The 27,567-nt window shown below is 40.9% G+C and overlaps 1 protein-coding gene across 1 annotated transcript; it reads left to right on the plus strand.

The window, feature by feature from the left end:
• Positions 1-7,744: 7,744 nt before the first annotated feature.
• prdm2b (PR domain containing 2, with ZNF domain b) lies at positions 7,745-26,331 on the plus strand. Its single transcript, XM_073468599.1, has 9 exons — positions 7,745-7,904; positions 9,922-9,984; positions 10,119-10,236; positions 11,800-11,903; positions 12,270-12,422; positions 15,173-15,299; positions 18,546-18,650; positions 18,751-23,303; positions 24,729-26,331. Exons 3-9 carry the CDS (start codon positions 10,122-10,124, stop codon positions 24,744-24,746), a joined length of 5,175 nt encoding a protein of 1,724 aa, XP_073324700.1. The 5' UTR covers positions 7,745-7,904; positions 9,922-9,984; positions 10,119-10,121; the 3' UTR covers positions 24,747-26,331.
• Positions 26,332-27,567: the final 1,236 nt, after the last annotated feature.

Below are 27,567 nucleotides of genomic sequence, written 5' to 3' on the forward strand. Positions count from 1 at the left end.
ACCTGTCATTGTTATTGTGGGACCTACTAGTGAGGAACCAGCTTCAGAAGACCCGATCCTCATGATTCCCCTGGAAGACCAAGAAGAAGAAGCTTCAGAGGACATCACAGAAGAAGATGTCCAATCAGATCCTCTCCTAAGTGAAGCAGAACTGGAAGAGGACATAGCACCTCAGGAAAATGAAACAGGCGACAGCGATGCAGAGATATTTACTGAAGCCCCATCTGATACTGAGATGATAGAGACAGAAGTGGATCCAGTTGAGGACGTCCCAGTAGCTGCAACAGCGCTTGAACCTCTCACAGCTCCTGCCCCAGATGCAGTGGAAAAAATAGTTTCTGCTCGTCAGAGATGGCGTGAAGGCACCAGCATGAACACAAAAATTGAAGATCTTAAATCTGCAGTTATACTGATAGAAGAACCTGAAGGTAAGAATCCAGCACGGAGCTATTTTCAAAACCTTGAACTGGAACTTCATTACGCTGTAAATGTGCCTCTGTCACATTTTAAATCGATATTTTTCTATCACAGTCTAACAACGTAATAGTTGGACGTCCTTTGGCCAATATTCCAAAATTCCAGGATATAATTGATACCACTTATAGTGAAATTCTAAAAATAAGCAGGAAAAAACCTCAACTGATCTCTAGAACACAAACAGTGCTGTGAGGACATGCTTGTGTCTGCTTAAGAGCTCACAGTGAGAAAAGTTAAATGTCACTGCATTAAGCAATTACGTGTGTTGCTTTCACTAATGACAGTTTTGGTCTTGCAGTTCTGCTGAACCGAGGGGCGGTACTCAGTGCAGCGTTCTTCACACTGATGTCTTTTATCGTTATCGGATTTCTTTGGACGACCATATCCAAGAAACTGCGCTGAATATAAGTGAGTAATGTCACCAAATCTAATATGAATCCATAATTACTTATCAAATGGATTAGTGTTCAAATGACTTCTTATAGCATTGTCAAAAACAGTGTCTCTAAATTTAAACTGCTATTTCTCCTGTTTTAGGACACTGAAGTAAAGATTAATGGACAAATTGAATAGCTGTTGACGACATATGGAGAGACTGAAGCACTGAGCACATTCTCTGCATTGGATCTTCGCTTAAGAAAAGTCCAGTGAAGGAAATTCCCCAGTTTTTCCATGGTTTAGACAGCCAGAAAGCCACTATAATAATGGAAACCAGTGGCAGAAGAGGTATTAAGAACGTTCATATTTAACTGAGAAGAAATATGGAAGCACATTCAGCGCGTTATTATAGATCCCACTGCTGTTCGACTCTCCCTTTGATTGGTTTGCATATACTATATTATTTTCAAATGCTGAAAACCTGGGAGGCTTCATGTTCCTTGTACTCCATGCTAAATGCAGCTATCATTTTCAATGGTATAAGGCGAGGAAAGCAGTGAATTTTAACTAACAGGCACCTTCTTCCTGTCGAAAACCACAAAAAAAAATCTGTCCGAGACTTTCGTGGCCCTATTAGTCTGCTGGACAAGCAGAGGGAGGGAGGTCAGAGGGCCATGATGAATTAACTGTTGCATCAGACCACAAAAGAGACAAGAATTAGCAAGCCAGTGTGCTATTTCTGTGTGTTCAGTGCTTGTCTGGGGCTAATAGGTTGTGTCTGTACTTTTCCTGGTAAACACACCACATTTTACTCAGACGATACTCATAAAAGGTACATTATCTGTGCCGCATATTCGTTTTAGCCAAGTACTCCTGTAAACAAATAAATGTTTTGGTGACATTCAGAATGCATCATAAGAGTTGAGTGCATTTTATCCTCAGAAAACATTTGCCAATTTGCCAAGTCAATTTTATTAATATCTTAAATATTGCATTCTTTCAAAACTGGATGCCAGTCATAATAGTCTGACTCACCGGATGCAGACTGTGGTTATGCATATTATTTTTTCCAAATCCCTGTCACTACAGGAAACAACAACAGCAACCTCCGAGCTTGCATCCTACACGCTTAAAATGGCAAAACTCTAATCTGGTTACTAACGGTACAAATTAAAACAAACTAGCAGCTCTCACCTTTTCTTTTGCAGGGACTTTTATTGCCAGGGCTCACCTCACTTATTGCAAGTCTTCCATATGCAAGTCTCTACCATATCAAGTAACACCCACCCGCAAACACCCCCCACCATCCACCTTTCTTGACAGTGCTGACTCAGTGCTGGTCTGACCAGGTCTGCTATGCGAGACTGCACTCGTAAAAACATTGCTTCGTGGCGCTACTTGTGGTCAAAGTCTTCACATGGGACCTTTAATCTTTGCCAATGCATCATATTTTACAGGATGGTCATAGGTTTGTATGTAAAAATAAACGTAGTGGAGTAAAAAATATGCAATATTATGCTACAGTGTTTGAGGCATTATAAAATGCTCAAGTATAAGTATCTCCACATTGCACTTATGTACATTTACCCCCTCTGATTTTAAAACTGTGTCTTGACCTAATGTAAGTTGTAGAATGGCTGTTATCAGTACAGTAGATACATATATAATGATACATTATAAATGTTATAGCACTGGTTTCTGATAATCATGAGCATGTGACCAACTTTAAAAAGGATGGTTATTATGCTCTGAAAACATAATGTGTATTTGACAGTGAGTGTTTTTCAACGTTCTGACTCATTGAGTGATCATGTTTTGATTTTGAAATGTATGTATGATGAAAACTTTGATGCACTTCTAACTTTATTTATTGAGCTTTTTAATTATGAATCATTAAAGTGCAGGGAGTGGATATTTCTTTTTTCTTGTACTTGTTCATTCAAACTTTGTCCAGCCTTTAATCACAAAATGTTCTCTGTACAATATGTACATTTCCATCGGCTCCTTGGCTCATACATACAGTACAGTCCACCACAGGCATGAAGAAGCACATGCCTCCTATGTGCTGTTTAAGAGCCAAGCAGGCCTATCACTTTTCCTGTTCTGTCATGCAGCATGAGACGAGAGCACTCCTATCAATCAAACTTTGGCATGCTGCAGTACCAGCTATATGTCTGCGGCTCATCCTACACACAGTAAATATTTTTAGGATGGCGAGGGGGACATGCTGTTCCAAATGAAAGCTTTAAACTCTGTTCTGTATTCAATTCATGTACAGTGAACAAATCCTACTGTAAGTGTTGTACGCTTTTAATTGCACTTGTTTAAAAGAGCTTGTATGAAATAAATGCAGATTTACAAGAACTGGGAGTGTCACAGTATGATTTACGTACCTTGCAACTTTAATAGCGTCAGTAATTGGCCTATTATTAAAGCTTTTATTTATTAGGGGAGGTGTCAGTGAGATCAAGATCTCTTTACAAGAGTGATCTAAGAGCAAATTACACATCTATACGGTCACAAGAGGATAAATCAGTCACACGAAGCAGTCATTACACACACTAACTAGGAGAGTGCACTCAATAAAGAGCAGAACATTTCAGCTGAGTGTGTCTGAGGGCATGTGGGTGAGGAACAGAGAGTCCAGGACAGGCTGTGTGTCCAGCCTGTATGCATGAGAGCAGTAAAATGAAGGGAGACAATATGCAGGTTCCAAAACACCAGCGACATGAAATGTCAGTTTCAAGGTAAAAAATGTTAACAGGAGAATCCAACAGCACTAATGTGACCTCTGTGTACGTTTACATATCGAACAACATTTAGAAGGAAGTTTAAACTTAGACTATAGTTGACTCGTCTAAAATTAAGAAAACACACAGACAACAGTCAGAATTGATCAGATTTTAATTGATAAGGTTAAATATTGTCCAAAGAAATATTGCATATATTATACCTTAGACGCAACAGCTAACCGGTGTTATGAACGGATGCTTGTTTTTATAGTCATTTCAATATGTCATTTAATGTGTACATTCATAAAATATTTATATTCAGTAGAGCGCATACCTCCAACAACAGTTCCCTTTATTCAATCAAACCCAATCCAATATCAAATAAAACATATTTAGATCTGCTAGATCCGTACATCTACTCAGATCCTCATCAAATTGTACTCACATATAGATACCAACCACCTAAATACACCTGATTCTTTTCATCAAGATCCACCTTTTAATCCTTGAGAAATTAATGAAAATGTTGAAAAACGCAACATAAAAGAGAGAAAACCTTACTGAAAGTTAATAGGGTCTATTTTGGACCGAGACCCTTCCTCCATTCAGGTTTTGTGGAAATCTGTTACGTAGTTTTTCTGTAATCGTGCTGACAAACCAACCAACCAACAAACAGACACGTGCAAAAACATAACCTACTTGGCAGAGGTAATAAGTTTAACTGACGGGTATTCCTGGTGCCAACCTCATGAGTGTATCAACCTTTAATTGACTTGCTGACTAATCTCGCACATCCCTCGTCAAGAGTCCAAACTGTTTTGAGACAATATGAACACTGAAACAGGTTCTGCTTGATCCAATCATTCTCCTTCTGCTCATACAGGCTCCATTCCTAATGTGCTTCCAAGGAATGTGATGTGGGACAAAAGCTTCAGCTCTCCTTTCATGCAAAAACAGTTTTAAGTTTTTTATTTGAAGCTAATATATGGATCCTGTTTCAGTGACTGACTGTTGTTTTAAGACAGACTTGAACAATTTTGAACCTTTCATTTAAGGGAACTAGTCAGATTAGTCCAATAACACTTGAAGTTGATGGACATCCTCATATGGGAGAAAAGTTACAGCTCTCATAAAAAGCAGGAGGACCTGTGACAGCTGCCTGCCTGATGGACAGTGGAAGTTGCATCAGGGTGGAGGAATCTGGTGCTGCTTGAGCAGTAAGAGGGGAAAGCTCGTGAACAGGGGCACATGAATCAGCACATCTGGCTGAGAGAGCTTTAATCGCTGAGGTTACCGACACTAAGAAGCAAATGAGGTGCTGACAGCTCCACAATGTGATTCCTCTTTTGTCAGAGCATTACCGGGATATTTTGGAGTGAATAGAAGTGGAAAACTGCTAACAAGACATGCAGTTAGCTGTAATATAAGAACCCTGGCTGAGCACCCTCAGGTGCATTGAGAGCCAGACTTGCAGGGCAAGAACTTGTGCCCTAATGTGGCATGAAGTCACGCCTTCAGAAGGTGTAACACTGATCCTTTCATAATTATTAACAGGAGGGATATTGTTAACTTTTATTCCTGGAGGGTTTTTGTAAGAAACCACAACTGAAATAGATACAGAGACACCTTGTTGCTTAGAGGTTCACACATGTGCAGAGATCCACCTCAGTCTGAGGAAGGCACAGCCTGTTTATGGTAGCACAGCAGCCTCTAGTGGTCGCAGACATTACCTGTAGGGAAAGATAACAGTCAGGATTACCTAGCTTGCCCTTTGGAAACCAATATGACTTCTGTACTGTGCGTACCTGGGGACTGATGTGGCAACATATCCAAACAGGAACTGCACGCAGCTGCAATATAACCAGGTTTCAAGCCTCATATGGGGCTTATTGTCCTGTTTTGTTTGAGCTGTTTTCTTGTTTCCTGTAATTAGAGAAATTTTAGGTATTTCTTGTTTTTCTCTGTTGCGTCTATGTTAGACAAAACAACAATATATACTGTGAGAAGATATCAATTTATTGTTTGAATCATAGACACTACATCTCTGGTTCTATGAAGCCATTTCAAACAGGACTGTTTCATGACTACTGGACTTTCATGTGAATTTGATAAAAGACTTTCATTTGTTAGGTTTTTAAATAAACAAAAAAGGGATTCCTGGTTATTTTGGAACAAACACACCCCGGCACTCACAGACAACTATTCTCTTTAATCATTGTGGGCAAAAAACAAACGTGTTTCAGCTAGAAGTCATCATCAACATTACCCAAAACAGCATAAAATGACCATTTATGACAGCAGGTGAGTTACCTAACCTCACCTTATCTGTGAGCGCTGGGGTTTTGTTTGTTCTGTTTGTTCGTAGCCACTCCTGTTTTTCATTGTCTGGTTATGGCGCCCATTAACAGGTCATTAAGAGATATATATTGAAAGTGTGATAAAAGATTTCATGTACTGTGATAGAGGATTTAATCCACATTGCCCTCCTGTAGGCCTTGATACCGTGAAAGTAATCTACTTTTATTTATTGTACAGTGTTTTCGCTGGTCTTTGTGTTTTCATGTCCATGTTCCAAAAGGACATGTACACTTTATGTCTATTTTCTATTTTATTTTATATTCCTCAAAAGCCTAACCAGGGACAAGGACTGCAAATTAGCAGATGGATCTTAATTAGATGTGACAATGCCTACATGTATTGTCCCTGTCAAATAAACTCACAAATAAATAAATAAATAAATAAATAAATCTAATACAAAAGTTCTGCATTAAAGCAACAGTATGCTGTGTAACTCTCCAGAGACAGATGGCTGATTCAAATACTGACACTCTGGGTTGGTGGCTCGGCTCCGATGCTGGGTTGGAGACTCAAGGATCAAAGAGTCTTTATCCGGAAAGTTACATATTGTTGCTTTAAATCCTACAACAACGAAGGCTCTAATTTTACTTATTCGTCCGTTATTTACTCCCTTGATGCACGGATGCACCTCGTGCACCCACTTCAGATGAGGTGCGCACTAGCTTTAAGTTTAGCAGCTACAGTGAGGATTTCTGCTTTAAATAAAGGTGTAAATAATGTTTTTTTCAAATCAATTTGGGATCTAAAACTTCTGGAGACTTGGATTATGCCGGATGAGCTGTTTGGAGCAAGTTTATGTTTACTTTCAGTTATTTTTTTAATGTTTTAAAACAAGTCCCCATCTACTTCAGTTGTTCAGGAGAACGCTGCAACACTGTTTTGCTGTGAAGCTCCAGAAATGTTAATGAACTATGAAACTTCACTTGACTTTCCATCAGCACCAGGACGAGAAGACTGTAACAAAATTTAAATTTTTTGTGAACTTATCCTTTGAAACATCTGCTCGCTAAACAGATATTCTTACTTTTTGTGCTGTTGCTACACTCGATTAACGGTTTGATGTGTTTTAACCGTCTTACTGTTTGTGCGTTGGACTTCTTGGACAGCAGCACTGACGGAGTGAATCATCCTGGTGAAATATGAAGTAAGTTTAATTGAATCATACCAACACGTTGTGTTTACGCAGCACTCTCCAGACTGCTCACTTATGCATCCTGAACTCTGATAAATTACTCATTCTCTTTGTTGGCAGATGTTTGAGAATGTATTAAAGGTCCTCTGTGTGGTTTTGGGAAGAAATATGAATCAGAAGAGAAAAATATTCATTGAGACATTTTCACGACTGAACAAACAAACCATAGAACACAATTTTAAACATTTTTTTATATTTACGGGACGCATCTAAGGGCCCTTTGAGGACATGATATCCTCCTGAGGATGACTTGTTTTATTCAGTTATGGAAATGAATGTTTCTAAGTTTGTATGAATGCTTCATCAATATCATACATGAGCCAAAAAGTAAAACAACACAACAACAACTCACCACAGGTTGAACATTTGATTTAAAAAATATCAAAGCTAAGGACATTTAACCACCACATAACACCTAACAGCCTTCATTTCCCTGCTTTTATTGACTTTCTTCTTTGCTATTCATGGACGCACAGATGGTACCAGCCTACAGGCCCATTATGCTCACACATGAATCTGAGCAAGGTACTTAATTGGCATGGTTTCATGTCAGGCTGCTGCAGTGTGGACAGGACTGCAGGAGAGGAGAGCAGGGAGCCTCGTCGCCTACAAAAAACCTCCTTACTGATCATTGTTGGCTGCGTGTGTGCGCGCGTGTGTGTTTGCACGGGTCTGACAGGGCTGCCTCTCCCAACTACGATCCGAGTTACAGAAGAGGCTTTCCGACTCAAGCCTCCATCCGCCATTTTTCAGCAGATTGAAAGCAGGTAGAGCACAAAAATCACAAGTCCCCGGTCAAATCAAAGCAGGTAAGTGCGCTTGTGAGTAGCCTAAAGCCAAAAAAAGGAGAAAAAAGCAGCCTCCGACAGGCAGCATCGAGGGGGGAGAAAGGCTGCATGCAGCCACTTTACTCCGGCCAGCATCGGGGGGGAGAAGAAGGAGAGAGGACGGTTTGTCTAACAATAAACTGCATCCTCCTCCAGGCTGCACGGTGCACACAGCCGCTCATTTTTACACGTCTTTGTCAACTTTCAGGAGGGTGAACTGAGGCAAAACGCTTTAAAATCCGCTTTTTTTTACGCACAAGCACACACCCACAATGATATCTGTCCATTTGTTGCTTGAAGTTCAGCTAGAAGGGATTTAAACATGTCTGATCACTCCAGCACCAGCGGATTGTAGTCAAGCAAAAAAAAAAAAAAAAAGAGTTTAAAGTTGATGCTTTTATTGTCCTTGATTTTAAAAAAAAAGGATGTTAAAGCTTGAGCTCCACACATCTGTAGACACAAAGGTTTATTGTCTTAGCTTTGTCTATCTGCCTTTGAGATGGTAGCATCACCATTAAATCAAGTAAAGGTCGTCAGTTTTAACAGATTTGCCAGTGAACTGTCTGGAATATATGTGTGTTTTTCTTGTGAATGAATTGAGTGTGATGTGTGAGCTCAGCCCCACAGGACACATGTCAGCTCATTGTGCTCCTGAACAATTGGCTTGTGTGTCAGCTGGGACAAAAAGCAACTTACTAAAGCATAGAAAGTGATGGAAAATCTGTTTTTCCATCAGTGCAAGAAAGCTATAAGTTGATTCAATGAATAGATGATGTTTGAGTTTTCTGCTAATCGTCTGAGTCGTTTTCTAAGCAACCTTCAGTCTGTCAAATGTGAGGATTTGCTGATTTTTGTTTTCTTCCTCTTGTGTGCATTTTAAGAACTTGAATAAGGGAATGACACCTTTTTGAAAATCCACAGAGATCATTTGGCAGTCGTGACAAAGACATTTCATCCAGAATTTCACACCTCACAATCTAAAAGATCTGAATGGCTGTGTTTGATGCTACACCTTCTTACAGGGCTCATTTTTGGGGTTTTCTGACAAGCCATTTAAATCATCACGTTGGGCTCTGGAAAGTTGTTGAGCAATGAATATTTTCTGCCATTTTATATGTATTAATCGTCAAAATAGTCTGCAAAGTAATCCACGATCATTATTGGAGCTTCCATTGAGGACACTGAGGACGCATCCTCTGTAATCCTTTCTGAGATTTAGGTGTTTTAGGAACCTGGAGTGAGTTTTTAGAAGAAATACAGTAAATATGACTAGTTTTAACCCAATAAATAAACAAATACAGGATTGATCAGTGTTTATTTATGGTTTGAGGAAATTCTCCATGTTTTTTTTCAACTGAAAGACCGACTGGATGATCTGAAAAAACTCTGTCACAATGCTGAAAATAGAACTGGACAAGTGGGGTCAAATTTTTCTGGGAGATGGTGGACTTGGACTCAGTATTTCTAAAATCCTGGCTACAGCCCTGTTCACAATGACTAATATTAGTTGCAGCCCTGTAAATAAGCCAGCATTTAATTCACTTCCTATTTTCTGTATTTATGAACAAGGCTTCAAACTGCTGCTACTGTTTTGTTTTTATGGGTCTTTTTTATCAGTGGCTTACTCAGGAGAGGGGAACATTAAATATGCTGTCTACCTCTGGTTGAATTTGCATGCCGCAGCCTTCATGACTCCAACACATTCAGCTCTTTCAGAGACAGCTCTCTCGTCCTGAATGTGGTCAGGTCAGAGCCACTATGAAAATAAGTCATGGTTGATGTTGGTTTTTTTATCTGGTGTCGTGTTTCCGTTCTATGCAACAACAAAAAAAACTCTCAACACTTGCAATGAAAGTTGTATTAGACAGTTGACATTTTCCCCTGACTGAGATGCAGTTTGTAATGAGGTCACTTTGAGAGCATCCATTCAAGTGCCTCCTCTGCTCTGTATTTACAGTCCATGTGACAATGCTCCATTAAGACCTGGTGCCCACTGTGTTGAGGAAACCTACCTGAGCAGGTAAAATATCTACAGTACTTCTTACAGTTTATCAAATGAGCATATTATCTATTGGTGTTAAACATGGCCTGCGTATTTATATTTGACATTTTTCCCACAGAGTTTTATTTTTTTTTATTTTTAATGTATTCTAGATCATGGCCATTACAGGAGGGACAGTGGAAACTCTAGACGAGGTTCCAGCTCATGTGTGGAAGGGTTTGCCTGACTGTTTGAGTCTCGGACCTTCTGCCATAAATCAAAGCCGTGTTGGTGAGTACATACGTGTGCCTGTTCTGTTCTAGGAAAGAGCAACTTTAACAGCACCTGTAAGACCATTAAAGGGGCTCTGTGTAGCAATTTGCAGCCATTTACACAAATGAATCGCCTTTTTATTGACCATATGTGAGCAGATTGTAATGTGACATGAAAAATGAAACCTGCAAAAAGCATGTGGACGAGTTGTTAAGTTGACTCAGTTCAGATTTTCCATGACAGTCCAAAGGATGTGACTTTATGTACGTTCTTGAGTGTCTCGTCTCTCTGTTCCGCTAACAGAGAGCAACAGTAGCTAATGTTAGTTTATGTTAGCGGACTCCATTTCTAGACTAACGACCAACTTTTCAGCACAACACAGATGTTCGACAAAGCCCCTTTTTAACGTGTTGATTTCCCATTTGCACTTCATTGATGTATAACTTTTGAAATGACTTCCAAGCTGTGTTGGAAAATTGAGAGCTTTTGACCCTCAGTTAACTTTGAACACATTTGAGGACGATCTAATGGTGTAAACAAAAGCTAATATGAATGCTATGCCAAAAGGCTTACAATATGTTATACCATGCCTCACTGAAGCTACTCATAAAAAGTAATGCTTTACACTTTTCCTTATTCCACATTCACCACAGAGGAGGTATGGGGACCATTGATGTTAATGTCAGATCAAATACGATACAGAAGAAAATGAAAAGTAAAAAATTACACAAGCAACATTACAATTAACCTTAAAAAACCTGACAAACTGACAGTGATATCTCCTGTCAAACATAAAGCACACTGGAACATTGTCACCTACTCATCTCTTCTTTGAAACTGGCAGATTCAGGGTAGCACACTCAACTTTAGACGGTAAAGGTGAAGCAAAAAAAGTATTTTACAAAAAAACAAAAATCAGTCTTCATCATATTCTTGATTTTAAGGTTAAGTTCAAGGTTCACCATTGTTAAGTTAAACACAGTGTGCAGGACATCTGTTTTGGGCACCACTCTCCAAATTTCAACATATTTAATGTTCACAGAGTACAGCTTTTGCACACCTGAGGCTCGACAGGTGCGTAGGAGAAGACCATGCGCCGACAAAATCGGGAAAAGAACTCTCACTTCATTTGCAATTATGTTAAATGACAACAATGTTTTGGTACTCAGACCTTCATCAGGTTATCTTCCAAGACATATTTACAACACACAACATATTAGGTGCTAAAATATCATCTTAAATTTAGCTGCAACGATTAGTCGACTAATCAGTGTTGGTAAATTACTTCTCAGGGCGGAAAATGCTGTGTTCTGCCTCTCAAATCATGAGATTTCCTGCTCTTCTCTGTTTTATATCATATTAAACTGAACAACAACAAGACATTTTAAAGATATCACCAAGGACTTTGAGAAACTGGGATGGACATTTTCCCCTATTTTCTAACATTTTATAGACCAAACAATAAATCAATTAATCCAGAAACTAATTGGCAGATTAATCCATAATGAAAATAATAGTGAGTTGCTACCTAAATCTCAAATGTAACTGCTATAAGATGTTTCTCCTCCATTCATCTTTCAGGTGTCTGGGCCACGCAGGTCATTCCCAAAGGCAAGAGGTTTGGACCATTTGTTGGAGAGAAGAAGAAACGGTCCCAGGTGACGAGTAATGTTTACATGTGGGAGGTACGTTAAAGGCTGCTCCGCTGATTCATTTCCCTGAAGTACTTACCTCAACGTTTGTAACAGTCGACGCAAACCTACAACGAGCCCGACTGCATTCTGCATCGAGTTTCAGGTTCAAAAGTTTATTTAAGTACAGAATGCGTTGTCACCTGTAAAAGTTTAAATACAAATCACCACCAACATCTCAAGACACAACCGCTGTTACGGAGGAACATTACAAAGCCTTTGTTATTACATTGCTATGACAAATGCTGCTGCTCACTGGTTATTTATGTTTGAGGTGACCTCTTTTCACTGCTCCTGTCCAGGTCTCTTAGAGCGATGCATATATTTTTAGAACGTCGTCTTTGTACCTGTGACCTGTAGGTTTATTTCCCTGCGCGGGGCTGGATGTGCGTTGACGCTACAGACCCCATGAAGGGAAACTGGCTGCGATATGTGAACTGGGCACGCTCCAGTGAAGAGCAGAATCTTTTCCCTCTGGAGATTAACAGAGCCATTTACTACAAAGTGTTAAAGGTAAGTCAAACACGCATTCATAAAAGCCTGTAGGTGCTACAAGCGAGGGCTAATAGACTAGTATAGGTGCACCTTATGAAGTGGCCACATGGACACATTTCTCTTCTCCGGTGTTGTAAAAAGTACCCCAAAGTCCTACTTGAGTAAAAGTCATCATGTTTAAATATTACTTTGATAAAAGTAAAAGTTACACATACGAATAGTACTTGAGTAAAAGCCTGAAAGGATCTGATATTAAATGTGCAAAATTACAAGTGATATTAAAGTATACATATATTTACATGTATGTACACGCTGTATAGACTATGGGTTGACTGATTATCCACCTGGCTGATTATTGGATCTGATACTCTGCATTTTTTCAGATTATTGGAATCTGTATTTTTAAAAACTTTTTTTATCGGATTACTGATAAATAACTGATGGAAATACAAGATGCAGTTTGATGTATTGTTTGTTTGACCCAGTTCATGTCATTCACCCACGACTAACGAACTGACCCTTGTGGTTCTTTTGGTGTCAGACCCACGGTCTGGGCTATAGAGTATAACTTGTGCAAACTTCCTGCCATTTGAATAATCAATGAGTGAGGCAGACTAGACTGACATATTGAACTTGAACAACCCCTCTGCCCCTGCACTCTCTCTGTTACTGGGGGATGAAGAGGGGTGATGGCATCCCCGCCCTCATTCCCCCTCAAATCACCTGCTGAGTACATGCAGCACAAAACTTAAACTGGCAAACGAGAAGTTTTCTGCATCAACTTATCATTTTGATTTAATGGATATAGAATAATGAAACCATCATTATTTTTTTAAAATTGGTTCCCTATAAACCTATAATACCATGATAACCCATAACCTATAATAACTATACAATCTGGTCTGTTGCCACTTTAAAGGTGCACTGTGTAGTTTTGGGCAGGACATTTTAATCAAAAGGGAAATATATGAATAAACAAGCTGACCTTAAAGGACAATGCAGCTTCATACCGTTTTACTTTGTTTATATGTGGCGGACCCTGCCACCTTTCTAGCTTCAAACAGTGTTCTGGGGACCTTATTATCGTCTGAGAACAGCTTGTTTATTCAGGTATGAAAAAAATACATTTCTGAGTTTGTATTATTACCTCATTTTAAAATTCCAACTTTGAATTTCTTCTCCAAAACTACATAGTGGTCCCTTAAGTACAGTACTTTAGTAAATGTACTTAGTTACATTACATCACTGCATATTACATTAGCTGTTCTAGTAGTATTTGCATTGTTATTGGTGATTCTGACCTCGATGTGACTTATTGGATCAAGGCAAAATTTGGGGGGTTGTCCAGCCCTAATTCTGAGTGCAGGTCTTTCATATGGTTACAATTGGGCGTCGACCAATATGGCTTTTTTAGGGCTGATACCGAAACCAAGGAGACTGAAAACTGATACTTGGGACCGATTTTCAATTTTCAGTTTCTTTGTGTCAAAATTTCAAACAACCAGTGATGAAATAAACCTTATTACAATTTACTTAAGTACAATTTCCAGGTACTTTACTTGAGTACTTTGATTTTCTGCTACTTTATATGTCCTCTCCACTACATTTTATTTTCATTTAATTTGATAGATTTAGTTGCTAGTTACTTTGCAGATTCAGATTACTCAGTGTTTATAAGCTATTAACTGTGACGTGTTAACAATCAGATACTGTTGACATTGTGTGAGAGGATGCTGCATCATCAAGAGTCACACCCGCTTCCGTTTGGCCCCATGGGACCTCTATTTGGAAAAACTTTGAATGGTAGTGAGTGGAGAAAGACAAATAATGTTTTGATCCCGTTTGAGTTGTGCCATGAACTACACATGATGTTTGTGAATTTAAGATATTTCTTTCCAAGTCAAGAAAGTCACAATTTGTCATAATTAAAGTAAAATATCATCTAGTTTTGCATGAAACCGCTCAGTGAACTACATCGTCTCGCTCAAAAGACGTATAACACCAACATGGGTGGCGCCTCGACACAGAAAAAGTCCTAACTAAGGTTAAAATCACAATAAATCTGGCCATATTGACAATGCCGTTATGTGAAAGGGTAGTTTGTCAGTTCTGTGAGCTGCTAATATTCAGGACCAGCTCTACAATGTTTAAGTTACAGGTTGTGGTGACCGTTCAAGGAGACGATGTCACTATAACGTGACTGTTTTTTTTTAATTTATTTATTTATTTTTTTACGTATTCTCACAGTCTTATATTTCATTAGTTTTGAGGCAAACTACAACTTTCCTGACTTGGAAAATTATCCTTTAAATTTAAAAAAACATATGTGTAATTCATGGCACAACTCCATTCACTACAGCCAAAGTAGCACATTTTATAGGCAATCTGATAAAGGGGAAAAATGCTGAATATTGGTCCAATAGTCGGTCTATCCCTAGTTGCAATGGCACTTTTGCTTAAGAGAAGGATCTGAACACTTCTTCCGCCACTGGTTAAAATTGTCTTAACATGCATGCATCATTTCTGGTATGTTTTTTTTTTTTTATGAAGCTCAACACCCATTTAGATTCATGCAAACAAAAGTGTTTAAACTGCCTCATTGATTGGAAATATGCTGCAGTCTGTGGAGAAAACACTGTCAAATTCCATACACCCCCCCACCCCCCAACCTCGAGACAGATAAGATGCACAGTGGCCCAAATATCCCCCCTTGCCTCTCAGCAAGCCGGGCTGTGATTGGTGGCCGACCTCATCTCTCATTGTTGCAGCCTATCGGGCCGGGAGAGGAGCTGCTGGTGTGGTACACTGTGGAAGACAACCCCGAGATAACAGCTGCACTGGAGGAAGAAAGAGCCAGCAGTCTGAACAGGAAAAATTCACCCAGGGCGAAGCGAGGTGAGGCCTTACTTTAAACTCAAAGATGACACTCCTGCTCGGCTTTAATCCCCGACGTGTGTGCTTCTCGCACGCCCCGCTAAATCAGCTTTGAGTCGATTTCTTTGCAGCTCAGTCGAAGTTGTAACTGGCGAGCTAGCTAGCTACAAATGAAGGAAGGCTAGTGGAAGCTAGCGCTGGCGATGTGTGGGGCTTTTCTCTACTTTCATACCCGACCTAAAACTCGTCGCTGCGGGCAGATTTAGCCCTAAATAACGACCAGGAAGCACACTCGTATCCGTAAAACACCCGAGTTTAGCTGTTAAACGAGCATTTGAGCAACTTTTTAGCAGCTTTTCCTCCTCTGGGTCCTGACGTTGTCGAGGATGTGACCTTCCTTGAGTTCCTAAAGCATGAAAGCCATCCATCGGCGAGCCTCTCTTACTTGGTGATGGCCTAGCAGGTTAGCTAACTAGCCAGCTTCCCTATCCAAAAGTGGGCTAATTTCAGCGCAGGTGTTGGATAACAACCTAAAATATAGCTGTTGTATCTCGTGGATAGTGTTTAAATTTACCTATAACGTCGCTGTGGGTCCAGAATAACCAGTTCATCGAGTTGACAGACTTGGTGTTGCATGCTAGCATGATGCTAAACGGCTAGGTCTGAACGCACGGACATCCCGGTGTACAGGAGCAGATAGCAAACTGCCTGGAGCGAATTATTATTAAAAACCGATCATATCGATAACATGGAAACACAGTTAACACGGTGGCAGGCATCGTAATAGGTAGGACTGGCGTTATATAGTGTTATAGCCTGATAACATTCAAGACATCAGAACAAAACCCATTCAACTAAAATTACAGAAATGTCACCTTTTTAGTTGATTATGTCTCCAATAAATACATGATAACTGAAGTTAAGGGTGTATTATTGATTAATTGCTAGAAACAACTGGGCAGCTTGTCATAATTACATCTGTCAGTGTGAACTTTGGACACAGTGTCCAAATGTTTTGGACCATGTGGGTTTTTCAATGTGGGCGCTAATAGATAAAAATGTATATATTCCCTGTCTGCTATCTGATCTCAACTGTTGTGGTTTGTTTATGACACTTATTGTTTCACCTGTCTATCTTAAATCTTTGGCATGACGGATAAGCGACACTATGTAGTGTACAGTGATGTATGGTAATGAAACCTTGGGTAATAACACAAGAATAGGATGCTTGGATGCTTACAAATGTACTTTAGGGGCGCTGACTGTTTATTTATAAGTAGTTAAGTTGACATATAAATAAAGACAGCATTCAGGAAGTCAAATCCATCCCTGCATCTCCAAAAATGCCTGTGAAATGAGGCCGAAAACAAATAAGAGCATCTATTGAGTTTGTCTTTTTGAAAGGTTGTCGTGTTCAAAAAATTGTTTTTGTTGTTGTTGTCTTTTTGTAATTTCTTACAAGAAAAGCCTGTTACATTATCTGTGTGACCCTACAGGCAATAACCTCTTGCACATCATCTCTCTATACTGCAGTGTGGTGGCTTTTGGCAGCCCTGTACTGTACTGCAAAGTCAGCCTTAGTGAAGATAGCTAACATATCCTGCTAGCCTCATTTTAATATCAAGCACCATGCATGATACCTAATGGATGTATGCCAAAGTCGGTGTGCTTGCACATAAAATGAAAGAACAGGCTCACACTCCTAAATGCTATTGCAGTGAGATAATCAAAATGTTTGTGAAGTTGTGTTGCTGCAGTAGACCATGCTGGTCAGATGACTGACCTGCAGCATGTGTTTCTCTGGTATGAATTAGGCTTTGTAGGCCAGGTCAGATGACCTTGTTGACACACTCCAATGATGAGGAAGTGCCAGCGAAGCCTCTTGAGTTAGACCAGGCTTAGAAGTTAGACATAGTGTCAGTAACTACCTGAGACTTGATTTATCTTATTTATCAGTTGCCTTATTTAAATTATGAATGTGTGAAAAGGCACATCATTTTGAAAGCCATGTGAGGCTGCAAGGTCAACTCATTCAGAGCTCCACACAAACTTCCTCCACTCACAGCACTTATGCTCCCTACTAGGAATAGACGATTATCATCAGGGCTGATATTCGGCATTTTTCCGATTATTGTTAGCAGTGTTTTGTTTCTGATTGCCAATAAAATAAATACATTTAAAAATGCTCAACTTTAACTCTGAAGCAGCATCCTTTCTCTGTCTGCAACCCAACAATAATATTATCAATTTTTACATTTATATTCTATTATGTAGTTTTATGATTTCTGCCGGCCTCTCTTGATGCATTCTTTTGTTTACACATCAATGTCACCATCATTCATGAAGGACAGATAAGTGGAATCCTTTATCTTTTCTCTGGTCATTTACAGTGATAACTCCCATGAGCTGTGCACATGCTTTGTTATTGCTAAATGTCCCATTCACTTGTTGTTATTTAACAGTTCAATGTGACCCTTGAATTTAGTGAATGGCAGCTCTTCCTTCGCAATGTGAAAGGTATTCCTTCTATTGTCATTTCAGCAGACTTACTGCAAAATAGATTCCTGCCTTCAAAATGCTTTCAGCAGAGGTGCTGTGAGTGTTTCATGTTTAAAGTTTGAGGTCAAGTCAGAAAATGTAGTTTTACTTGCAAATGTTGGGCGCCACTGAGAGCAGTACACACAGTACATGTGATCCTTTCTTTGCAATATCTCAGCCACGTAAATGCCGTGAGCCATACCTGTCAGACAGAGTAGGTCTGTGACATTTTCCACACAAGATCACCTGCTGATTCCTCGTCTGAATTGTCCTCATCAGAAATTTGGGACTGTAGTAACACAGGAAGGTCTGAATGATCTTTTATTTTGAATAATTAATTGACAGTTCTTTTCATTGACACCAAAGGGCTGAGCGAGAGCAAGCTATGTGGTTAGCAGAATTTGTTTACAAGAAATAACAAAGCCTGCTATTTGGCCAAAAATGTGTGTTTTTAAAAAAAAAAAAGTAATTGTTTAGGGGCGCCGCAGTAGCTCAGCTGGTAGAGCGGGCATCCCACGTACAGAGACCCCGTCCTCGCTGCAGCGGCCCAGGGTTCGAGTCCGACTGAGGATTCAGCTCATTAAATATTTGTTGGAAAAACCTAGCTGTATAAAAATGCGAGGACATACTCACTATACTGGTTTTCTACACTTTTTCTACACATTTTTAAGCCTGTGTTTGCTTTCTATTGAGCCTGTTAAAAAGTGATGGGTGTGTTTGTACTTGCAGCCAGAAGAAAGCTGCTGGAGAGAGCCAGACAGGCTGGTTTGGTTGGATTCAAGAAAACGAGTGTAACCAAACCTACTGTCGAGGAAATGTGGGATGGGAGAGAAGGTATGTTTACTTGTTATGGATAACCAGCATATCACCCAATCTTTCATTGAAATTCCTGACAAAAAGGCATAATTTGACACTTGTGATAAATTGTTTACAGGTCTGAAGGAGGAGGATGAGAGGTCCTCAACCTTAGGGCCCTCACAGGAACTCCAAGAAACCCATCCCATGGGAAGCACTGACCATAGACATGTGGACAGGTCAGCAGTGATGACAGACAGGGGAAATGGGGAGGAGGAGGAGGAAGAAGAGGAGGAGGAGGAAGAGGAGGAGGAGGAGGATAATGATGATTTGGAGGAACCAAGTGAAGTACAGCAACAAACTGCTCAGTATTCAGCTGCAGCTGGTTTCATGCAAAATAAGCAGCCTGGACCATCGCTGACCCGTGGTGAAGAAAGCCATAAGGATTTGCTGGGAAAGTTGGAGTCTTCCTCGCTTGCAGGGCAAGAACCAGAGGTTGATCCTGATCCTGATCTTGACCTTGACCCTGATCCCGATGGTGACCTAGAGGGTGATCCCCACGGAGAGTCATATCCCTGTCAGCACTGTGAGCGCCACTTCTCTACCAGGCAGGGTCTGGAACGTCACAATCACATTCATGCCATCACTAACCAGCAAGCACAACTGTTCAAGTGCCGCTACTGCAGTAAATCCTTTGGTTCACAGGTCGGGCGGCGGCGGCATGAGAGAAGGCATGAGAGTGGGCCTAAGAAAAGGCCTGGCTCTCTGGCTGGGACCGCCAGTCTACTCAGTCCTGTGGTGCAGACTGATGTTTCAAGTCCTGACTGCACCAGCCCAACTAGTCACTACATAGCCATAGGGTCCCAGTTTACAGGAGGACCTCTGCACAACTCTGAGATGCAGAGGAAGGAGTTGGGGCCTCATTCAGACCGTCCCTTTATATTGGATGAAAATGGGGAGTCTAAGGAACTCCATCCCTGCAAATACTGTAATAAAGCATTTGGCACACACACCAACATGCGCCGGCACCAACGCAGAATACACGAGCGGCACTTGTTACCTAAAGGAGTTCGCAGGAAAGGCATGCTGCTGCAAGAGGCATCCGTGCAGCAGCAGCTGCCCGATGAGTCCCCCAGCACCAGCCCTCCACCCGTCTATGTGCCCAGTGCGGACACAGAAGATGAGGCAGACAGGGACGATTACGCAGTTGACATATCCAAAAACATCTCTGAGAATCTGAGCTTCTACATTGACGGCAAGATTGTGTCCACCAGTTCGGTGAGCACCTGTGAGGTGATCGAGGTGGACTCCAGATCTGCAGCTCTGTTTGGTCTGGACACCGTCATCATCAGCCCAAATCAGATCAGTCAGGCACTGAAGGTGGAGGGTAGGACGAGTGCTGCAAAGCAAGTCTCCAACATTGGCCAGCCGGCAGCAAAACGAAGAACGTCTACACCCCCACTTGTTCCCAGCCTTAAAGTGGAGACCGAAACAGCATCTTTCACACCCCCTTCATCATCTTCATCCTCTACATCTTCCTCATCTAACTTGTTAGTGGGAGGGCTGTTCCAACAAGCTGCAGATTCGTCAGCATTTCAACGAGAGAAAACTGTTTACCTCTCACCAAAGCTCAAACAGCTCCTTCAGACACAGGACATTCAAAAATCAACCATTGCTTTAATAACAGAAAGCCATAGACTGGCCTCGCCACTGTCAGTCACGCCACTGCAGGGGGCTTCAGGCAGGTTTAAAAGAAGGACAGCCTCGCCCCCATCTTCTCCACAGCTCAGTCCTGCATGTAAAACAGAGAGCAGCAAAGCAGAGGTGGTGAGCCCGTACACCCTTAAGGTGCCAAAGCTGGAAAGCCGCAGTGCATCACCTCCTGGGAGCCTAGATGACAAGGAAGATGGAGACGGCCTGAACCTTTCTGGAAATAATATGCATGGCCAAACATCTTCTAATAGCGGCGGAAACTCCTGTAATCAGCAGCCCTTGGATCTGTCAAACTCTGTCAGTAGGAGGAGTGACAGCTTGAACAAGGTGCTTGGGGATTCAGCTCTTGATTTAAGCTTGCATCGTAAGAACAATGCCGAGCCTGAGTTAAAGGCAAGTCCAGCACCACAGCCACTGATAAAAAAGAGAAAGCCCAACACCAGCATGCTTGAGAAGGTGCTGATGAATGAGTATGTAGGTCTACCTTTGCCAGGAGAGGAGGGCCCTGCTGCATTGGCAAGCCTGAGTTGTTTTCATTCTCGGTCTCCAAATGTTGCATCAGAGTCGGCCAACCCATCTCCGCCCTCTTTGACCCCTGTCACCATGAACCCCTCTTCCCCCGGTACCTCCAGTGTGACATCCCCAACCCCGCCTCCCCCTGTACTACCTACCATACCCTCTCCACCGACTATGCCTAGCTCTCCTCTTTCTCAGCCTTCTGACTCCTCTGCACTGAGACCTCTTCCTGTCCTCTCGCCAAAAATGTCTCCAAGATCAGTTGAATGCAAGTCACCTTCAGACTCTGAGGAGATTTTTTCAGCTGAACAAAATGAAGACGAGGAAGAGAACCACATCCCTGAGCCACTGGACTCCCCAAAGACTCCACTTAAAGATCCCGATAATTTTTCACCACCGTCAAGCCCTCCTGAACCGGAATCAGTAGGTCTTCCCACTACAGAAGATCTTTCTCTAGCTACTACTCGCAACAGTCTGCTAAATGGCAAAATGAACCAAAACCTTGACTCGGTAACAGAGAAATCTCTTGCTGCTCTCTCATCGCAGCCAGAATCCTCATCTTCCTCATCATCTCCTCCTCCTGCATCACATGATCCACCCCAGCCACTGCTTTCATCATCCCTCCCTCAGATTAAGATAAAAGAAGAGCCTCAGCACTGCGTAGATGAGCTGTCAGTCATGAATCATGCACCTCAGGATGGCGTGGAGTCTTCACCTCACCGTGCTGCTCCTGCAAAACCCTCTGATAAAATCTCTGAGGCGGAGGAAGTTGACTCGACCTACTGCAAGACTTTCGTGTGCAATGTCTGCGAGGAGCCGTTCAACTCCATCAAAGAGCTCAGTGGACATATCTCGGAGCACGCTGTCGATTGGCCCTTCAAGTGTGAATTCTGTGTGCAGCTCTTTGGTGACGCCCCAGCCCTGCTGGCTCACCGGTCAACACTACACGGGGTGGGCAGAATCTTTGTGTGCTCTGTTTGTTCCAAGGAGTTTGCATTTCTCTGTAACCTCCAGCAGCACCAAAAGGATCTGCATCCGAACGAGACATGTTCACATACAACTGTGGAGAGTGGCAAGCTGAGGCCACAGAACTACACAGATCCATTCCGAGCCAAAGAGGAAAGCAGTCTCTCATCACCAGCGCCAGAGACAACTGATGGAGCAGCTCCACACAATGACTCTGATTTAGCAAAAGAAGAGTGTGATGTTAATGGTAATGATGCAGAGGAAGGGGCAGAGGCAGAGGCAGAGACAGAGGACCCCAATGAGGAGCTGTACACTACAATAAAGATCATGGCCTCAGAAGGAGCGAAGCCTAAAGTCCCTGATGTCCGCCTTGGCATTAATCAACACTACCCCAGTTATAAACCACCCCCTTTTCCTTATCATAGCCGTTCCCATGCTGGCTCTGTGGCCTCGGCTACTAACTTCACCACCCACAACATACCACAAACTTTCAGCACTGCCATTCGCTGCACCAAGTGTGGCAACAGCTTTGACAACATGCCCGAACTGCACCAGCACATCCTGGCCTGTGCCAATGCTAGTGATAAGAAGCGTTACACCCCCAAGAAAAACCCCATCCCCCTCAAGCAAATAGTGAAGAGTCCGAATGGAGTGGTGTCACCGTCAGCTGCCGCTGCAGGCCATAGTGCTTTCCGTAGAATGGGTCAGCCAAAGAGACTTAACTTTAATCAAGATACCGGTAAAACAAAAATGAGTGCCCTCAGTAAGAAGAAAAACCAGCTTGTCCAGAAGGCTATTTCACAGAGAAATAAAGCTGCCACTTTTTCAAAGAAGGCTTCTGTTAAGGTTGAGGAAGAACAGCCCTCTAATGTCTGCCCCCACTGCAGTCGGGAGTTTACTTACCCTGCAAGTCTCAGTAAACATATGGCAGTCAGCTGTCCTATGAAACCTGTTGTTAAAAAGGGCAGAAAAGGTCTCACAGAGGTGAAAAAAGAGGCAGTTTCTGCGGTAGATAAAAACATGAATCTTAGGAAGACAGAGACCGGGCCTAAACCTCTGGGAAAGACCCGAGCTCGTAGCTCTGGAGCAGCAGACCCTGAACCCTCCCAGCCAAGCAAAGGAAAAACTGCTGCTACAGTGGGCCGACTCAAGAGGCCCGCCTCGTTCCCAGTACCAGTTTCTGCTAGCAAAAAAACTAAGAAGGGCCATGCTCAGTCTCTACCTCCCACCCCTTCAGCCCCGGACACTCCCAGTGACACTGCACAACCACGGCCTGCCATGAGAATGCAGCGTATGGGCAAAGAGGCAGCACCCAAAAGATTAGCAGAGGCTAAATCACCACCACCACAACAGCAGAAGAAAGAGGAGCGGTTCTCCCTTCGAACACGGGACAGAGTAGGTGGTCCAGTCACCAGGAGCTTACAGAAGCCCAACACAGCTCCTTCTGCTGAGGTGAAAACTGAGGAACCACCGATTCAAGAGCCAAAAGAGACTCAGGTGAGACATTGTTTCTCTTTTGATGTGTTTTGGTCTATCTTGATCGGGACGGGATCAGTAAATTGGCTGCGCTATTTTTTAGCATGTAACAGCCCTCGCATGTGTGTATAGATGGTTATAGGTTTTTAAATGTGAGAATTTGGTGCTTTTCATTGTCATTATTGTTAACTACTATAAATATCACCTGGGTTTTGGACTGTTGTTTGGACAAATCAAGACACTCACTCAATGACCTCACCTTGATCTCTAGGAAAATCGTGATGAATACTTGTATTGTTTCATTGTTTTTACAGACCTTACAAAAAAACTTACAAAATGTACCCAAAAAATTGAAAATAACTTAGTTTTGCAGCCCTAGTGCTGTGTCATCTGCAAGTAATGTCACAAAGAAAACATGAAAAATGGTTGCAGTATTTGTGCTTTATTCATTTTTTATTTAGTTTAAATTCATGTGTCCTATTCCTTTTATGAAACGGGATGTTAAGATTACTGCCTGACTGAAACTGGATTTTTGAGGCAGAAACTGATTTTAATATCTGAGAGCTTTATGAAAAATCAGAGCCAATATTCACTTTTTTTACAGCACATCTACACATCATTACTTCCATGAAAGCAATTTGGATGCATTATTGTTTATTTATCAGCTATAATTAAACCCATATTTATTGTGTATCTTTAACAACAATTCTTATTTTCATGTTATTTTGCACTATTGAAAACATAATTATGAATATTATTTTCCATATCTGCCAATAGATCCCTCTAAATAAACAATTTGAAAAACAGCTTGGATATCACAAAAATCAACTACCTCAAAGCTTAAGACAGGGCTGGTTTTTATTTAGCTCATGAAAATTAACATTTTGGACGGATGTGGTTTTGAATATTGGCTTAGATTTGTTTTATAAAGCTCTCAGATATTGAAATTGGTATCTGCCTCAAAAATCCAGTTTCAGTCAGGCTGTTATCTTAACATCCTGGACACATGGATTTGAAATGAATGAAAAATGAATAAAACACAAATGCCATTTTTCACGTTTTCTTTTTTTGTGATATTACGAGCAGATCACACAGCTGTAGGGCAGCAATTACCATGTTATTTTTTGTTTTTAGTTTGTTTTTCTGACAATTATTTTCTCAATTGATTGTTAAAAAAAAATGAAAACAATAAAAATGGCCATCACAAATTTCTTCGAGCTCAAAGTGAAGTCATTAAAATGTCTTGTGTTGTCCAACATGTAGTCCAAAACCCAACGATGTTTAGGTAACAATAATGTTAAGACAACACACCAAATTCTCACATTTAAAAACGTATTACCATCAAATTTGTGCCAGTAAGTGATGCAGATGCCAATCAACTAATTGATAAATTGACTTATCAACGCTGTCTTGTGTTGCTCACCTCTTGTGTCGTATGTGTTACAGGAGGTGCTGATGAATTGAGCCATGTGGACTTTGTTGAGCTCTTTTTCCTGGGAATACGGCGCTCACCTCTCAGGCAACGCTCCGGACTAATCAAGGCATTGACAGCACTGAGGTCGATCTTTTGGTGATTGGCTCGTTCACTCAGAACAAGTGAAGTCTGCTTATCTTGACTGCCTTCTGCTGGATTTAAGGAGGGAACTCTTTTATCTTCCATCGGTGTTATGAACTGTACTGAGCCTCGATTTTTAGCCAGCCTTGCAAAAAAAAAAAATGGAAAAAGAAACTATAAATGACAATTAGTTAATATATACAAAATGAGTCATTACTTGACCCAAAACAGTAACATTAGGGCTCCGTTATGTTGGGAAGCTGATCTATTGCAAATGGCAATCATGTATCAGTTAGGGTTAGGGCAACTTGTTTATTCTTTCGTTACGTTTTTTCCCCATTTGGTTGTTTAGATTTTTTGATGTTTCCAGAGTCTCTTAATGCATGTGCTGAATAGAGTATAAACTAGATTATGCCAATTTCCATGTCTCCTCCAACAGGCACCTACTTCAGTTAATACATGATTTGCAAAGTATGTATGTTTGATTTAAATTCCTGTAGTCATTATATTGTAGAATATAATCTTATTGGCATATTTTTGTTTGGGAAACAAAAATGAAAATGGCAGTTTGTTTACTGCAACAATTGGTCCTCAGGAACACTGTATATGTGTGTGGTAAGTATGTGTATGGTTGGATGTGTGGCCTGACAGCTATTCCTTTGGTCTAAATCTCAACTATGTCTCATGTTTTTACTTGCCGACTATTTTTGTTTATCTGACGTTAGCAGGTAATTCCAGGTGTAAAATGATGGGAATTATGTTGTAGTCTCCTTAAAATAATGTCCGTCTTGAAAAGAATTTTGTAATATCACTCATTCAGCCCAGTGTTCATACAGCACTTTAAAAACAAACTGCCAAGATTTCGAGCTGGATCAGTAAGATTAGCTTAATTAAACATTGAGTAAATGGAATGTATTCAGGTCTGTTGCACTTTGCAGACCTTTTACAGCCTTTCTGTCACTTAATTGGTTTTCTCCGTTCAGCATTTAGACACATAAAAATGACACATGAACCAACAAAAATGCATGATTATTACTCAAATCCTCAAATGAATGGAATGCCGCAGTGTTCTGTATTTCTTTTGTCCGTTGTAAGAGGACGCGTGAAAAGTTGTTTCATGTGTCGTTTTTCTTTCAAGAGCCATGCCACCGAAACGTAACTGAAAGGACAAAATCACCTGTTTTCTGTGATACATTTAGCAAGACTACCAATGAAAAGCTTCTCATTTTTCAGTGTCATGCCCCCCACCTTTTCACTCTTGACAATATCCAGTTGCGTGACGGAGATAGCAGGCAGTGCTTAAACGCTTGTAGCATGTTATGGGAACGTAAATTGAACAATATGATTTGAAGCTAATTTATATTTCCACGAGAAATCTTCATGTTTTGCCTTTCAGCATCAAGATTATGTATTTAAGGATGAACAAAGACAAAAATCCCGAATGACCTCAAGTTAAACATTGCTGTAATTGACATAATAAAAAAAGTTTTTCAATTTGTGTAATGTGTTCTTTTGTTTTTGCTTGTGTTGTTCAGGATGTGGGTATAAACAGATAGGAAATGGGAAATTGAATGGGAGGAAATGGTCTTTTATGGTAATTTAACATTGAATTTATTTTCCACCCATTACATTTATATCCTTAATGGGAAAAAAGGCTTCGAGTTAATGATTTAATGTCTTATGTATTTTTACTTTGTAATAGTTAATTGGTTATGTAAACATCAAGAATTATTTCTTGGCTGTGGAGAGCGAATATGTGATTAACTGCACTTAAAAGTGGGTCTGACTCCTTGCAGGCTATTTTATTCACTGAAACTTTTTTTTATGTATCTATAATGAATGTCCCTGTCATTGCAGCTGTAATAAAGTTTCCCACATTACATTTGCTGATTGCCCTCTCCACTTACAGCCTGTCAGGGCCCCGCTGGATTATGAAAAAGTTTCCATTTTATTTGAATTTGATAGAAGGTGGTACTTAACATAAATCAGATATGAAGTTGCAGCCTTTTCTCCGTAGGTCAGAAAGCTGCTACCAGGCAGGCCATGGCCATCGTTGCCTTGCTAGTTGCTCTGAGATCTCTATCTATTTTGGGAGCGGTGCACTTGTCAGGGAGGTTGATATGTGAGTCATACAGCACCTTAAATTCTTCGGCTGTGTAGCTTCAACATGGAAAAGGGAGCAAATTGTGTAACAGCAGGCGGTTTGTTACTCAGATTTTTGTTTGCAGAGCTTTACAAGGAGATCACATTTAAGGGAGAGTTTTTTTTAATCAGTTATCAAATCAGTTATACTTTGAACAACTTAATCATGTAAAATGTGACTTTCACATTTATATTTATTGGCTCAGGACCAAATTGTAGCTAAGTGTCTTCTTGCTTTATCTTTAGTTTCTATGCAATAGGCCACTATCATATATTACAGTCATAAATCACAGGAGAGCCAATGTCACAAAGGCAATAAAACTATGACTTGTTCTGTATTATGCATTATTATTCTTAACAATTCTGTGTAACATTTTTGTGATACTCTGGCAGCATCTCATTTATTATGTTTTGCATGAAGGAAAAATAGGGTGACATGCAGCAAAGGGCCACAGGTCAGACTTGAACCCCAGGCTGCTGCTGCAAGGACAAGGCCTCTGCACATGGGACGCCTTCTCCACCAACTGAGCTAGTGGGCGCCCCAAAGTACACATTCTTGTTTTAATTCCTTGTCACAACTATTCTAAA

The sequence above is a fragment of the Pagrus major genome, chromosome 6, assembly GCF_040436345.1.
Source record: "Pagrus major chromosome 6, Pma_NU_1.0".
NCBI classification, from domain to species: domain Eukaryota; kingdom Metazoa; phylum Chordata; class Actinopteri; order Spariformes; family Sparidae; genus Pagrus; species Pagrus major.